Source organism: Trachemys scripta, chromosome 7 (genome assembly GCF_013100865.1).
Source record: "Trachemys scripta elegans isolate TJP31775 chromosome 7, CAS_Tse_1.0, whole genome shotgun sequence".
Taxonomy (NCBI): domain Eukaryota; kingdom Metazoa; phylum Chordata; order Testudines; family Emydidae; genus Trachemys; species Trachemys scripta.
Window position 1 is genome coordinate 45353932 of NC_048304.1, and position 13966 is coordinate 45367897.

Sequence of the window (13966 nt, forward strand, 5' to 3'; positions counted from 1 at the left end):
GAAAATGTTGGGACAGTGTTCAGGTGCCCCCTGAAGCTGTTGGCTCTCCAAGGCACAGAAACCCAGAGGACAGTGCAGCCCTAAAACAATCAGTCCCCCTTACTCACCATTTTGAGGCTCCCATGGGATTTGTGTGCTCTGTTTCGGACGGGAAAATTATGCTATTGTGTATACCCTGTGTGTTTTCTACTCCTTAAGTGCGGGGGGGAATCATTACTCTGTCTGGTATAAACAATGCTGCCTCTGTTAAATGTTGCATTTTGCCTATACAGCTGCATCAACCTTGAGACCTCAGCCATCCCTCTTATCGCCTGCTCAGAGACTGCAAAGACTCAGGAAGAGACCGCGAAAAAGCAAAAAAGACAAGCTGCAAGAAGTGATGCAGCAATCTATTAAAGAGAATGAGAAAGCACAGAACTGGAGGGAGAGAGAAAGCAGGATCCGCCAGGAAAATGCAGCGCACCGACAGCAAAGCACCGATAGGCTCATAAGCATCCTGGAGCGCCAAGCAGACGCTATCCAGGAACTGGTAGCCATGAAGAAAGAGGAGCAGTACCGCAAGCGCAAACGACACCCCCCACCCCCCACAGCCCTTGTCCCAAAACTCTTTCCGTTGTGCCCCACTGTCACCTCCAACCCACTTTCCCCAACTTCCGTGTTCTTCACGCCACCCGCTGCCTCCAACACCAGTATCTTCACCACCCAGCCCTGAAAACCACGACCCTTACCCTCTGCACTCAACCCTCATCACCATGCAGTATAGCTGTCCTGAAGTGCAGCACTCACTGCACAGCACACCAGACAGGAGATACGCGAATCTGTGATTGTACTGTTCCCCACTCAACCCCCTTGTTTCTTTTCAATAAATCGATTTTTTGGCTTTGAAAACATTCTTTATTATTGCATAAAGTAAAAGACTCCTTAGCCCAGGAAATAAACAGGCACTGCAAGTCTGCTTGTCTGCTTAGCAAACACTGATTCCTAAAGATTGGAACTACTGCACTTCACTCCTGTGCAGGGCACCAGATATCACTGCTGGTTTTCAGCCTCAAATTGCTCCCTCAAGGCATCCCTAATCCTTGCAGCCCTGCACTGGGCCCCCTGTAATAGCCCTGCTCTTTGGCTGTGCAAATTCAGCCTCCAGGTGTTGAACCTCAGAGGTCCATGCCTGAGTGAGGCTTTCATCCTTCCCTTCACAAATATTATGGAGGGCACAGCACGCGAATATAACCGCGGGGATGCTGTTTTCGGCCAAGTCCAGCTTCCCATACAGAGATCGCCAGTGGGCCTTTAAACGGCCAAAGGCACACTCCACAGTCATTCGGCACCAGCTCAGCCTGTAGTTGAACCGTTCCTTGCTGCTGTCAAGGCTCCCTGTGTAGGGTTTCACGAGCCACGGCATTAACGGGTAAGCGGGATCTCCAAGGATTACAATGGGCATTTCAACTTCCCCTACTGTGATCTTCCGCTCTGGGGAAAAAAGTCCCGGCCTGCATCTTCCTGAACAGCCAAGTGTTCCGAAAGATGCGTGTGTCATGCACCTTTCCGGGCCAGCCTGTATTAATGTCAATGAAACACCCACAGTGATCCACAAGCGCCTGGAGAACCATAGAGAAATACCCCTTCCAATTAACATACTCGGATCCTAGGTGGGGCGGTGCCAGAATAGGAATGTGAGTACCATCTATTGCCACTCCACAGTTAGGGAACCCCATTTGTGCAAATCCATCCACTATTTCCTGCACATTACCCAGAGTCACGGTTCTTCTGAGTAGGATGCGATTAATGGCCTTGCAAACTTACATCAACACAATTCCAACGGTCGACTTTCCCACTCCAAACTGGTTTGCGACCAACCGGTAGCTGTCTGGAGTTGCCAGCTTCCAGATTACAATAGCCACCTGCTTCTCCACTGGCAGGCCAGCGCTCAATTTCGTGTCCTTGTGCCGCAGGGTGGGGGCAAGCTCCTCACACAGTCCCATGAAAGTGGCTTTTCTCATTAGAAAGTTCTGCAGCCACTGCTCGTCATCCCAGACTTCCAGGACGATGTGATCCCACCACTCGGTGCTTGGTTTCCCGAGCCCAAAAGCGGCGTTCCACGGTGCTGAGCATGTCCGTGAATGCCACAAGCAATTTCGCATCGTATGCGTTACGCACCTCGATAGCATCGTCGGACTCCTCACCCTCACTCTCACTTTGGATCTTAAGGAATAGTTCGACAGCCAAACGCGACGTGCTGGCGAGACTCGTCAGCATACGCCTCAGCAGTTTGGACTCCATTTCCCGCAGACAGATCGCGCTGCACAGAAACCATTGAAAAATGGCGCCAAAGGTGGACGGAAACAAAGGGATTTCTGGGATGCGAAGCGATGCATCACAGGGCATCAGGACAGGACCCAGAATCCCCCACACCCACGCTCCCTTCCCACAACCCACGGCGCCAGAATGGGAAAAGGTGCTCTGTGGGATAGCTGCCCATAATGCACCGCTCCCAATAGCGCTGCAATTGCCGCAGATGTGGCCACGACAGTGTGCTGGGCAGCTGTCAGTGTGGACAGACTGCAGCGCTTTCCCTACTCAGCTGCACAAAGTCAGGTTTAACTCACAGTGCTGTACATCTACAAGTGTAGCCAAGGCCTTAGTGACCCATCCACTCCCAGTCTTTATTCAGGCCTAATTTGACGGTGTCCAGTTTGCAAATTAATTCAAGTTCTGCAGTTTCTCGTTGAAGTCTGTTTTTGAAGTTTTTTTTGTTGAAGAATTGTCACTTTTAAGTCTGTTATTGAGTGTCCAGGGAGACTGAAGTACTCTCCTACTGGTTTTTGAATGTTACAATTCTTGATGCCTGATTTGTGTCCATTTATTCTTTTGTGTAGAGACTGTCTGGTCTGGCCAATGTACATGGCAGAGGGGCATTTTGCTGGCACATGATGGCATATATCACATTGGTAGATGTGCAGGTGAATGAGCCCCTAATGGCATGGCTGATGTGGTTAGGTCCTATGATGGTGTCCCTTGAATAGAAATGCGGACAAATTTATTTGCCAACTCTGTTAGTCCCTAAGGTGCCACAAGGACTCCTTGTTGTTTTTGCTGATACAGACTAACACGGCTACCACTGTGAAACCAATTAATATAGGTTATTCTTGAGATTCAATTGCTATGCACCTTTATACCTCAAAGTGATACTGCATTCTTGATCACCCACTGACTTGTGCTTGCTAACCTGGATCTCAAAAAACACTGTCCATATCCTAAATCATGAATTTGTTTTGAAAGAATTTCAAATTTTAAATTTAAGTAAAAAAAATAGCTAATTAAGATAAGCTGATGGCTTTCAGGCAACTGTAAACAATTTTGGAGGTATCCGTCCAGGGATGCTGGGTTATGAGTCAAACTACTGCAACAAAGTTAATGATCAATCATTTGAATTGTCCACCCATTTGGGCCATGCAACAGAAACCGAGACAGGGGCTAATATAGCCCAATTTAGGTGCATTTATTGGAACAGGCAAATATGCGGACACATTGTTTACCATGATTACTTGCCATTTCTCATATTTCAAGGAGACTATCTCCTTCGGAAACTTTGACATTGCTGACCCTTAAAAGCTTTGTTGCTTTAACTATAATGGCATAAAATTGCAAAAAATCCTAGTGTAGAAGCAGTTATACCAAAATGAAAATGTATATACCTGTAGAGCTTACTGAGGTCTGTCAAAGTGAAATAAGCTACACAAGTATAAAGCACTTCATACCAATAGTTATGCTGATAAAAGCAGTAGTGTATGTCAATTAAAATAAAAGCAATCCCCTCAGTAATGCTGGTAGAACTTAGTGAGTTTAGACCTGGCATTTGCAAAAGCTAGGAAGCACTATGTTGGAACACAGCAATGGAAGAGAATCATCCTGTCCTTATTTTCAAAAACATTATTAGGGATAACAACTTTGAAAGGAACGAGGAGTACTTGTGGCACCTTAGAGATTAACCAATGTATTTGGGCATAAGCTTTCGTGGGCTAAAACCCACTTCATCGGATGCATGCAGTGGAAAATACAAAGGAAGATTATTCTCACACACACACACACACACACACACACACACACACACACACACAAAAAATGGGTGTTGCCATACCAACTCAAACTACATCAATCAATTAAGGTGGGCTATTATCAGCAGGAGAAAAAAACTTTTGTAGTGATAACACTGATCTACAATTTTTGAGAAGTCGTCTGCTTCAGAGATAAAATGTGCTATTTATTATGTATTTTGATGTACTGAATTCAAATATGACAATTAAAACAACTGATTGGCTACTGTTTCTAAGATATTTAAGTTTTTACATTTTATGTCTATGTATATTGTGTAGATAGTAGAGTTTTAATCATAAATTGTAAACCTAGGTCTTTTCACGTGTTTATGGTTGCTGTACATGATAATATTTCACCTGTCCTGTTTATGTAACACTTTTGCTGATTTTTAAAGGGTTATATAACTACAATTTATTATGAAACAAGGCAAAAAACTATTATGTACATAGTTTAGTCCTATTCAGTGTCTACTCGGCGCTTCTTGGCTTGTCTCTTGTATTCACTAAATGGAGCATCTCTTGTCACTATCCAGCAATAGTCTGCAAGCATTGATGGGCTCCATTTGCCCTGATAGCGTTTCTCCATTGTTGCAATGTCCTGGTGAAATCGCTCGCTGTGCTCGTCGTTCACTGCTCCGCAGTTCGGTGGGAAAAAAAAAAATCTAGATGAGAGTGCAAAAAATGTATCTTTAGTGACATGTTGCAACCAAGGCTTTTATAATCCTTGAGGAGGTTTTCCACCAACAACCTGTAGTTGTCTGCCTTGTTGTTTCCGAGAAAATTTATTGCCACTAACTGGAAGGCTTTCCATGCCGTCTTTTCCTTGCCACGCAGTGCATGGTCAAATGCATCATCTCAAAGAAGTTCACGAATCTGAGGACCAACAAAGACACCTTCCTTTATCTTAGCTTCACTTAATCTTGGACATTTTCCACGGAGGTACTTGAAAGCTGCTCGTGTTTTGTCAACGGCCTTGACAAAGTTCTTCATCAGACCCAGCTTGATGTGTAAGGGTGGTAACAAAATCTTCTTTGATTCAACAAGTGGTGGATGCTGAACACTTTTCCTCCCAGGCTCCAATGACTGTCGGAGTGGCCAATCTTTCTTGATGTAGTGGGAATCTCTTGCACGACTATCCCATTCGCAGAGAAAACAGCAGTACTTTGTGTATCCAGTCTGCAGACCAAGCAAGAGAGCAACAACCTTCAAATCGCCACAAAGCTGCCACTGATGTTGGTCATAGTTTATGCACCTCAAAAGTTGTTTCATGTTGTCATAGGTTTCCTTCATATGGACTGCATTACCAACTGGAATTGATGGCAAAACATTGCCAGTAGGCAGTAAAACAGCTTTAAGACTCGTCTTCAATGAATCAATGAACAGTCTCCACTCATCTGGATCATGAACGATGTTGAGGGCTGCCATCACACCATCTATGTTGTTGCATGCTACAAGATCACCTTCCACAAAGAAGAATGGGACAAGATCCTTTTGACGGTCACGGAACATGGAAACCCTAACATCACCTGCCAGGAGATTCCACTGCTGTAGTCTGGAGCCCAACAGCTCTGCCTTACTCTTGGGTAGTTCCCAATCCCTGACAAGGTCATTCAGTTCACCTTGTGTTATGAGGTGTGGTTCAGAGGAGGAGGATGGGAGAAAATGTGGGTCCTGTGACATTGATGGTTCAGGACCAGAAGTTTCATCCTCTTCCTCTTCTGACTCAAGTGAGAATGATTCGGGTGCATCAGGAACCGGCAGTCCTTCTCTGTGGGGTACTGGGCATATAGCTGATGGAATGTTTGGATAATGCATAGTCCACTTTTTCTTCTTTGACACACCTTTCCCAACTGGAGGCACCATGCAGTAGTAAAAATTGCTGGTATGATCTGTTGGCTCTCTCCAAATCATTGGCACTGCAAAAAGCATAGATTTCCTTTTCCTGTTCAACCACTGGCGAAGATTTGTTGCACAAGTGTTGCAGCATATGTGTGGAGCCCACCTCTTGTCCTGATCTCCAATTTTGCAGCCAAAATAAAGGTGATAGGCTTTCTTAACCACAGTGCTTATACTGCGCTTTTGGGATGCAAAAGTCACTTCACCACAAACATAGCAGAAGTTATCTGCACTGTTCACACAAGTACGAGGCATCTCTGCTCACTTTGGCTAAACAGAAATGTGTCCCTTTGCAAAATCAAACACTGCCAAATAAGAGAGCACGACACTGTATGATTTCTAGAGCTGATCTAGGGCAATTTGTTCAGCAGAGTGATGTAAGCTTCGTTATGATTGCATCATCCATGACTTCTAGGAATAACATGATGCAATTCATATCATGTATGACGCAATACCAGCTTCAGATTGCATCATTCATTGTTTTGCCTAAAAAGCAAGTACTGTCCAAACCCAGTCATAGATTTATTCATAGATCCAGTCAAAGATGTATTTTAGTCATTTCTGGTTTAAATTGAGATCCCTTCCCTTTATAACTCACTTATCCTCCGCCATTCCCAAGTCAAGAGTCGTATATACTGACCCAATAGCACATCTTGAAAACTAGAGCCAATTAACAATTTTAAGCATCATTTTCATTCTCAGTGACCCAGAATTAGTAAAGTTTGACTACATTTATTTCAGAAGCATTTTGGCTGTAGAGCAGTGTAATCAGGATGGCCCATTTCAAACAGTTGACAAGGTGTGAGTAACAGCAGGGGGGAAATTAGCATGGGGAAGCAGTTCTGGCTCCGTGGAGGCAAAACTGTAGGGAAAAAAACATCTACAGGCCTGATGCTGTCAAGTTTCACCATGGTACAGGAACCACCATTCACAGTTTCTAGAGCTTTGAGTGCACACTATGGCCTAGTGATAAGAGAAATAATCCAATATAGCAATGTACAAATTACGTATCTTCGAGGCCACTTTACAAAAACAAGTAAGGAGAAAAGTGGCTTACAATCAATAGATGCTTTTAAAATTGTACATACTTTCAAATTCACAAATGACAGTGGATATGCACGTTTTAAAAAAATCCTGTAACCACCAGGCAACTTAAACTTCCAGATACATTTATTTTGACAAAACGTTAATTATCTTTTAGCACTGCAATATCAAACTGTGGATTTTCCACAATTACGTTAACCTAAACAAGTCCACATCAGGACATGACACGGATACAAACTAACGACCCAAATGTAGATGCATTCCAGTCCCATCAAACTATTGTCTACTGATCTGAAGTGTACTCCTGGGGGAATTCTGTGCCAAAAAATTAAAAATTTTACACCCAATATTTTAAAATTCTGCAAAATCTATTTATCAAATTAACACTTTATAATCACGCCAATTTCAATTATTTTGGTAATTTATTTCAAAGTACCTGTCAGCATGTATGTCTAACAATACAGAAACACACAAAAACTCCCCCAGAAGTAGAGGGTTAAAGAAATCCCTAAGACAGGGCGGGCCATGACTGCTCACCAAATTGGGGTGAAGGTGTGGTGGTGGGCTCTGGGGTGGGGCTGGGGGTACAGGAGGGTGCTCCAGGCTGGGACTGAGGGGTTAGGAGGGCAGGAGGAGGATCAGGGCTAGGGCAGGGGTGCAGGCTCCGGGCAGAACTTACCTCAAGCAGCTCCCAGAAGCAGCGGCATGTTTCTCCTCCAGCTCCTATGCGGAGGCACGGCCAGGCGGCTCTGCACAGCCAATGGGAGCTGCAGGGGTGACACTTGGGGCAAGGGCAGTGTGCGGAGCTTCCTGGCAAGCCCTGGAACCCGCTCCCCAACTGGAGCACCGGAGTGGGGAAAGCCCTGGACCCTGCTCCCTGGAGGGAGCTCGAGGGCCAGATTAAAACCTCTGGGGGACCAGATGTGCCCCCAGGCCATAGTTTGCCCACACCTGCCCTAAGAAAACCAGGTTCCTATTTCTCTGCCGCCTCACCACCCAGCCACTGCCCTCCCTGGCTCAGACACTCACACCCCCTACTCCCCAGAGCCCAAGAATCCAGGGGAGTAGAAGTGGGACTAGGAACAGTACAATCATGGACAGTCACAGTAACTGCTCATCAGCACCAGCATTAGTGGAGGATGTACAATTAAGATGTAGATTTCAAAGCTAGTCGACACCATCCACATTGTTAGGGTATTAGATTTTTACTTGAATTTGAAAGAACTTATAGTCTTAGTTTAGGCTTGGACAGGCGGTGACCATAACATTTTAATTTGTATGAAAGCAAAGACATACTACACATAAAACCAAGTGACATACTAAACCAGGGGTCTCAAACACGCAGCCTGCAGAGTTATTTGATGCGGCTGCCAAGCTCCCGTCAACCCCCCCCCCCCCCCCCCCCGCCCCCCCCCCGTTCCTCTGCCTACCTCCAGGCACTTCTCGCCGCCAAACAGTTGTTTGGCAGCGCTTAGCGCTTTCCAGGAGGATGGGGGGGGGGGAGGAACGGGGAGCCACACGCTCAGAGAGGGAGGTGGAGAAGAGGCAGGACAGGGGCAGGAATTTGGGGAAGGGGTTGGAATAGGGGCAGGGAGAGGGCAGAGTTGGGGTGGGGCCAGGGAAGGGGTGGGAAGAGGCAGGGCAGGGCCTCATGGAAGTGGTGGAGTGGGGGCGGGCCGGGGACAGAGGTGGGGGCTTTTGTTTCTTTATATGAAAAAGTGTCAGTGATGCGACCCTCGGGCCAATGTACTAGTCCTCCCATGGCCCTCGTGGTGATCTGAGTTTGAGATCCCTCTACTAAACACAAGTATAAAAAGAATCCACACAAAGTAGTCCAAACCAGAACAACCAGAATGCAGAGAGATGTCATTCAACAATCACATCAGTGACAACAGTTCATTTTAATTTCCTTGACAGAATAAAAGCACAGCCAAATAATTGGGACGATCATGTTTTCTTTTCAAATAATCACACACCACCTTTCTCTACTCATATGGAGTAGCATTTTATTGGACAGTCCCACACCTCCACTCTGCTATTATTACCCTCTTTATCCACTTCCCCTATAAGGGGGTGTATTTTTTCCTCTAACCAACTTATGTATGCCTTGCAGCCTACTTTGGTCATTCATGCAACTCCACTCCTTCCCTCACTGAATTCCTAAAAACTCACCTATACATTAAGATGCACAGCATATGATTTGAGAAAATTCTTAAAAAAAAAAAAACCTTAAGAACACCGGAGACAACCAAGATGTGCTCATGCTTAAACTGAGCAAACACATGACCATATCTGGAACCCTAGTCATTCCTTGTGCCATCCACATCCTACTTTTGGTCACCCTTTCGTGTCACATCCAAAAATCGAATTAGGGACCGAATTTTGTCTTCTGTGATGCTCCATGCTCAATTCCAGGTCCTATAATAACAAACACTATCTTTGGTACACTGCTGATATTAGCAGAAAAGCCACATCAGAAAGAGGCATTTTTTGAGAAATATTAAGTAAGTGCACAAGGAGGTTTACTTTTTCTTGAAATAATTATATTTGGGAATTATGGTTTGGCTCACTTTGATCTGAGTCTTATAGTACATGACTCATGTCTTCCATTTACAGATGTTCTGTTCCCAAAACACAATTTACAACTGATTATTTTTTATATATATTTTGTCTTACACCAAATCAGAAAGCACATTTTTCAAGAGTTCTGTGAATTTGTTATTTATTCCCATGATGGATGTTCTACTGCATGCTCCAAGGAAGATTACAAGATGAATTTTATTCACTTCTGTTAATGAAACAAAATGACTCTATTCTCATTGTCTAAATCCATATTTGCTCAGTATTTGAAAACATCTCCATTCACTCAATCATAGAACTGGAAGGGACTTCGAGAGGTCATCTAGTCCAGTCCCCTACACTCAAGGCAGGACTAAGTATTATCTAGACAAGGCCTGCACAACTTGTAAAGCAGCAAGGGCCATATTACTCCAAAGAAAACATCTGAAGGCCAAAACCCACCAGCCCCCCCAAAGCACCTCCCCTCCTCCCACAGAAACAAACCTTCCTTCCCAGCGCCGCCCCGCGGAAACAGTAGTATTGAACCTTGGTAATGTGTTATAATGGGCCCCTAAAGTAGTATAATTAAGGTAAAAGAAAAATGTCTTTTTGCTAGAAGTGGAATAAGATCTTCCCCCCACTTTGTAATCAATTGCCCTGTTGAATAAATGAGGTGTGAATGAGGAAGGCATGGAAGGCAGGCACCTCCAGACAGTTGCAACCCTTGGAGACGGGATGGGAGCCAGACCAAGGACAATCAAACTTGTCAAGTGGGCTGACTAGATAAGAACAGACATACGGTAGCCTCAGGGGTTAGAAGCAAGCACCTTCCTTTGGGAACACCCTCTTTGCAGCATTGGGACAACCCCCAGCCCAGAGAAAAGCAGCAAAAAGGACCAATTTTTATGAGACACAAGATCAGTAGAACAGGTCAGCCACCGACTCGCTGCTTGCCTCCCCCCCCGAAGTATAAAGCCCCCCCACTCGCTCAGCTCATCTCCCCCTGCTCGCCTCCTCAGCCCACCCTCCACCACCAACTCACCTTCCTGTCCGCTGCAGGCTCGCCTGCTCCCCCCACCCCCAGCTCACCTGCCTGCCCGCCGCCAGCCTCTTACTTTCTGCCACTGCCCCTGCCCCTCCCTCACTCCCAGCCTGCCACTGGCCTCTTCACCACCCCACCCACCCGCTGGCCGTTGGCTTGCCCCACCCCAACACTTGCCTACTCACCCCCCCGTAGGCCGCACAGTGAGCCCATGTGGGCCACATGCGGCCCATATGTTGTGCAGGCCTGCCTTAGAATCATGAACGCTACCATTTCATGATCACTTTCGCCCAATTTGCCTTCCCCTTTCAAATTCTCAATCCTTTCCTCCTTATCTGTCAAAATCAAATCTAGAACAGCCTCCCCCCCAGTAGCTTTCTCCACCTTCTGAAATAAAAAGTTGTCTCCAATTCATTCCAAGAACGTATTGGATAATCTGCAACCTGCTGTGTTATTTTCTAAACAGTGTCTGGGTAACTGAAGCTCCCCCCCCCACCCCTGTGCTTTGCATGATTTTGTTAATTGTTTAAAAAAAGCCTCATCCACCTCTTCCTCCTGGTTTGGTGGTCTGTAGTAGACCCCTACCATGACATGTTTTTTACCCCTTGTTTTTTATACCCCTTTTATCCTTACCCAGAGACTTTCAACAAGTCTGTCTCTTATTTCTAGCTCAACCTCAGTCCAAGTGTAGACATTTTTAATATACAAGGCAACACCTCTTCCCTTTTCTCCATCTCACTCTATAGCAGAATCATACACATTTTAATTCTAGTTTGTAGGTAAAGATGCCAACTACTCCAAAGGAATTCACAAAAAGCACAGTAGAATCCCTTCTGCCTACATAATACTGGCAATGTATTCTAGTGGAATGTCACACCATTTTTTAACTGCATCCGAAGAAGTGGGTTTTTTAGCCACAAGAGCTTATGCCCAAATCAATCTGTTAGTCTTTAAAGGTGCCACCGGACTCCTCGTTGTTTTTACAGTTATTGAGCATGTACAGTATGCCATCTTCAACCATGAAATGAAAATATATTTAAAAAGTTACCTTTTAAAATGGCGAACTGTTCTAGATGTATGTCAAAGCAGTTTCTTATTTCATCCCATTAATTTAAACCAAAACAGGGTATTTAACATGCCCAAATCAATTTTTTCTCTCTCTGGCTTAGATTTTCAATGGAAGACTCATCAAGAAATGAGTCTGTAGTAATGTGTAGCCAACAGTAGGCATATTCCTCAAAGGAAAAATCAAGTCAAACTCCATTGACTTCAAAGTTGGACCCATATACATAACTCATCTATAAATATAGCTATCCATCACTTTCACTAACTAAATCTAAGATATGAGAGCTTGAAAAATCCATTCATTTACTCAACAGTGAAAGTAAAGATTTCTGTGGTCAGTGAAAAGTCCTGGGCCATCAATTAATAAAGAATTTTAGCTCTTGTAAAACAAGATTCTAGTCCCCATAGGTGTGAAAATCACATCTGTAACCTTCCAAATATGAAGCAAAAGTCTTCCAGTCTAGATCTACAATGCTACATTTAGGAGCTGTGAATCACCAGTTTCAGCTCCACTGCAGGTAGTAACAGTGAAGGCTGTAGTGTAGATGGGATTCAAGTGCTTTATCACAGTGCCATGACAGAATCGAATAAAAGTAACCTTATTGCTGCTGTTGCAGCTCCATTTTCAAGTCCTAATTTTTCTAGTTTTTTAGTTTTACATACTCATTCCATAAAAAACAAAACAAACAAAAAACACCCATCCCAGGGCAGAGGTTCTGAAATCTGCAGACACACAATCATAATATTGTCAGTTACTGCTCAGAGCTCTGCCAAGCAGCAGCACAGCCAAGCACATGGGAATCTCTGATCAACTTTACTTTTGCAATGAAGAAAATTGTGGACAACAGCAAAGCTAACAAAGAATGTCAATTTAACTCAGCAGCTTCTACCTGGGGGAAACCTGAGCATCAGCAACACTGGGTGGCTGTCTCCCCACACCTAGGTGGCTGTCTTCCCCACCCCCTGGTCTTTCACATCAGCCTTTAGCGGGCAGCTTTAGCACTCTGGCTAGCAGGTATACATTAAACCCGTGTTATTCTCCGCCCTTCCTGAACCCGCCTTTTCTCCCTGACAGGCTCCTCACTTGGGAGAGCCGATAATCCCGGGGATCGATCCCTCCGGTTCCACCCGCCCAGTCCCCCAGGGCAACACCCCACCAGGCAGCGCTACGGCGTGGCTAAGTACCACCCACGGGCACGGGGATCCTGCAGTTGCGCCTTCGCCCCCCCCATCGCCCCCCTCCCCACTGCCGCGGGTAGATCTCCCCCGGGCGGCCCGCCACTCACTTGCCCTCCTGGCAGTCGTAGAGCACGATGGAGTCGTCGTCGCTGCTGGAGATGACGGTCTCGCCGTTGGGGCTGAAGTCGAAGCAGTTTATCTTGTCCGAGTTCTCGCGGAAGACCTTGGCCACGCGGAAGCTCCGCAGCACGTTGTCCGTTAGCTTCATGCCGCGAGGGATGGGGCGGCGCGAGCGGGGCCTAAGGAGCCGGCCGGGGCCCAGCTGGAGCCGGGCACGGAGGACGCCGGTGAACGTGAGGAGCCGGGCGGCGGCCTAGAGCCCGCGGGGCCTGCGAGGCAGCGGAAAAGGGAAGCCGCGCGGGGGCCTGAAGCGCGCGGGTCTCGGGCAGGGGCCGCGCGTCGCTGGCAGGCGGCTTCGGCACGGGCGGGAAGCGCCCTCAGGCGGGGTCGGCTCAGGCTGCGGAGAGGCGGCTCCTGCTCATTGTGTCCGCCATCTTCCTGCTACAGGGACAGACCCTGCCGCTCACGGGGGAAGAAGTGGGCCGGCAGCAGGGCATTGTGGGGCGGACGAGGGGGGGATCGGGTGGGAGAGCGGAGGAGCAGCGCATTATGGGATTGGTGAAGCGCGAGGGCTGGAGAGGGGCAGTGCATTGTGGGATGCCAAAGGGGAGGGGGCACTCGGAGAGGGAAGTGAAGGTGCAGTGCATTGTGGGATAGCGGAGGGGGACGTCACCCACCGCCGGCTGGACCTGGCGGCCATTTTGTGTGTGGCAGCGGGCCCTGCTCCTTCCCCGGCAGCCGCTGGGCCCGGGCCACTAAGCCCCCTTTCGGCCACATAAACTAAGCTACCAAGCCCCCCACCCCCACCCCTTATAGCTAGCCTATCAAGCTTGCCCTTCCGTCTCAGCTGCTCAGTCCCCTTCCTGCCCCATAAATTAGGGTCCAAGCCCCTGCCCCAGGCACGCTACAAACTAGGCCACCAAAGTCCCAACCCTGGGCCACTAAGCCCCCTTCCTTCCTCATAAGC

The 13966-nt window shown here is 46.8% G+C and overlaps 1 protein-coding gene across 1 annotated transcript in view; it reads right to left on the reverse strand.

The window, feature by feature from the left end:
- The window catches only part of WDR82 (WD repeat domain 82), a 36879-nt gene extending 23367 nt beyond the window's left edge, over positions 1 to 13512 (reverse strand). Inside the window, exon 1 of the mRNA XM_034777504.1 lies at positions 12987 to 13512. Coding sequence (XP_034633395.1) covers positions 12987 to 13147 — 161 coding nt within the window. The 5' untranslated portion in view covers positions 13148 to 13512. The remainder of the gene's footprint in view (positions 1 to 12986) is intronic.
- Between the last annotated feature and the right edge of the window lie 454 nt (positions 13513 to 13966).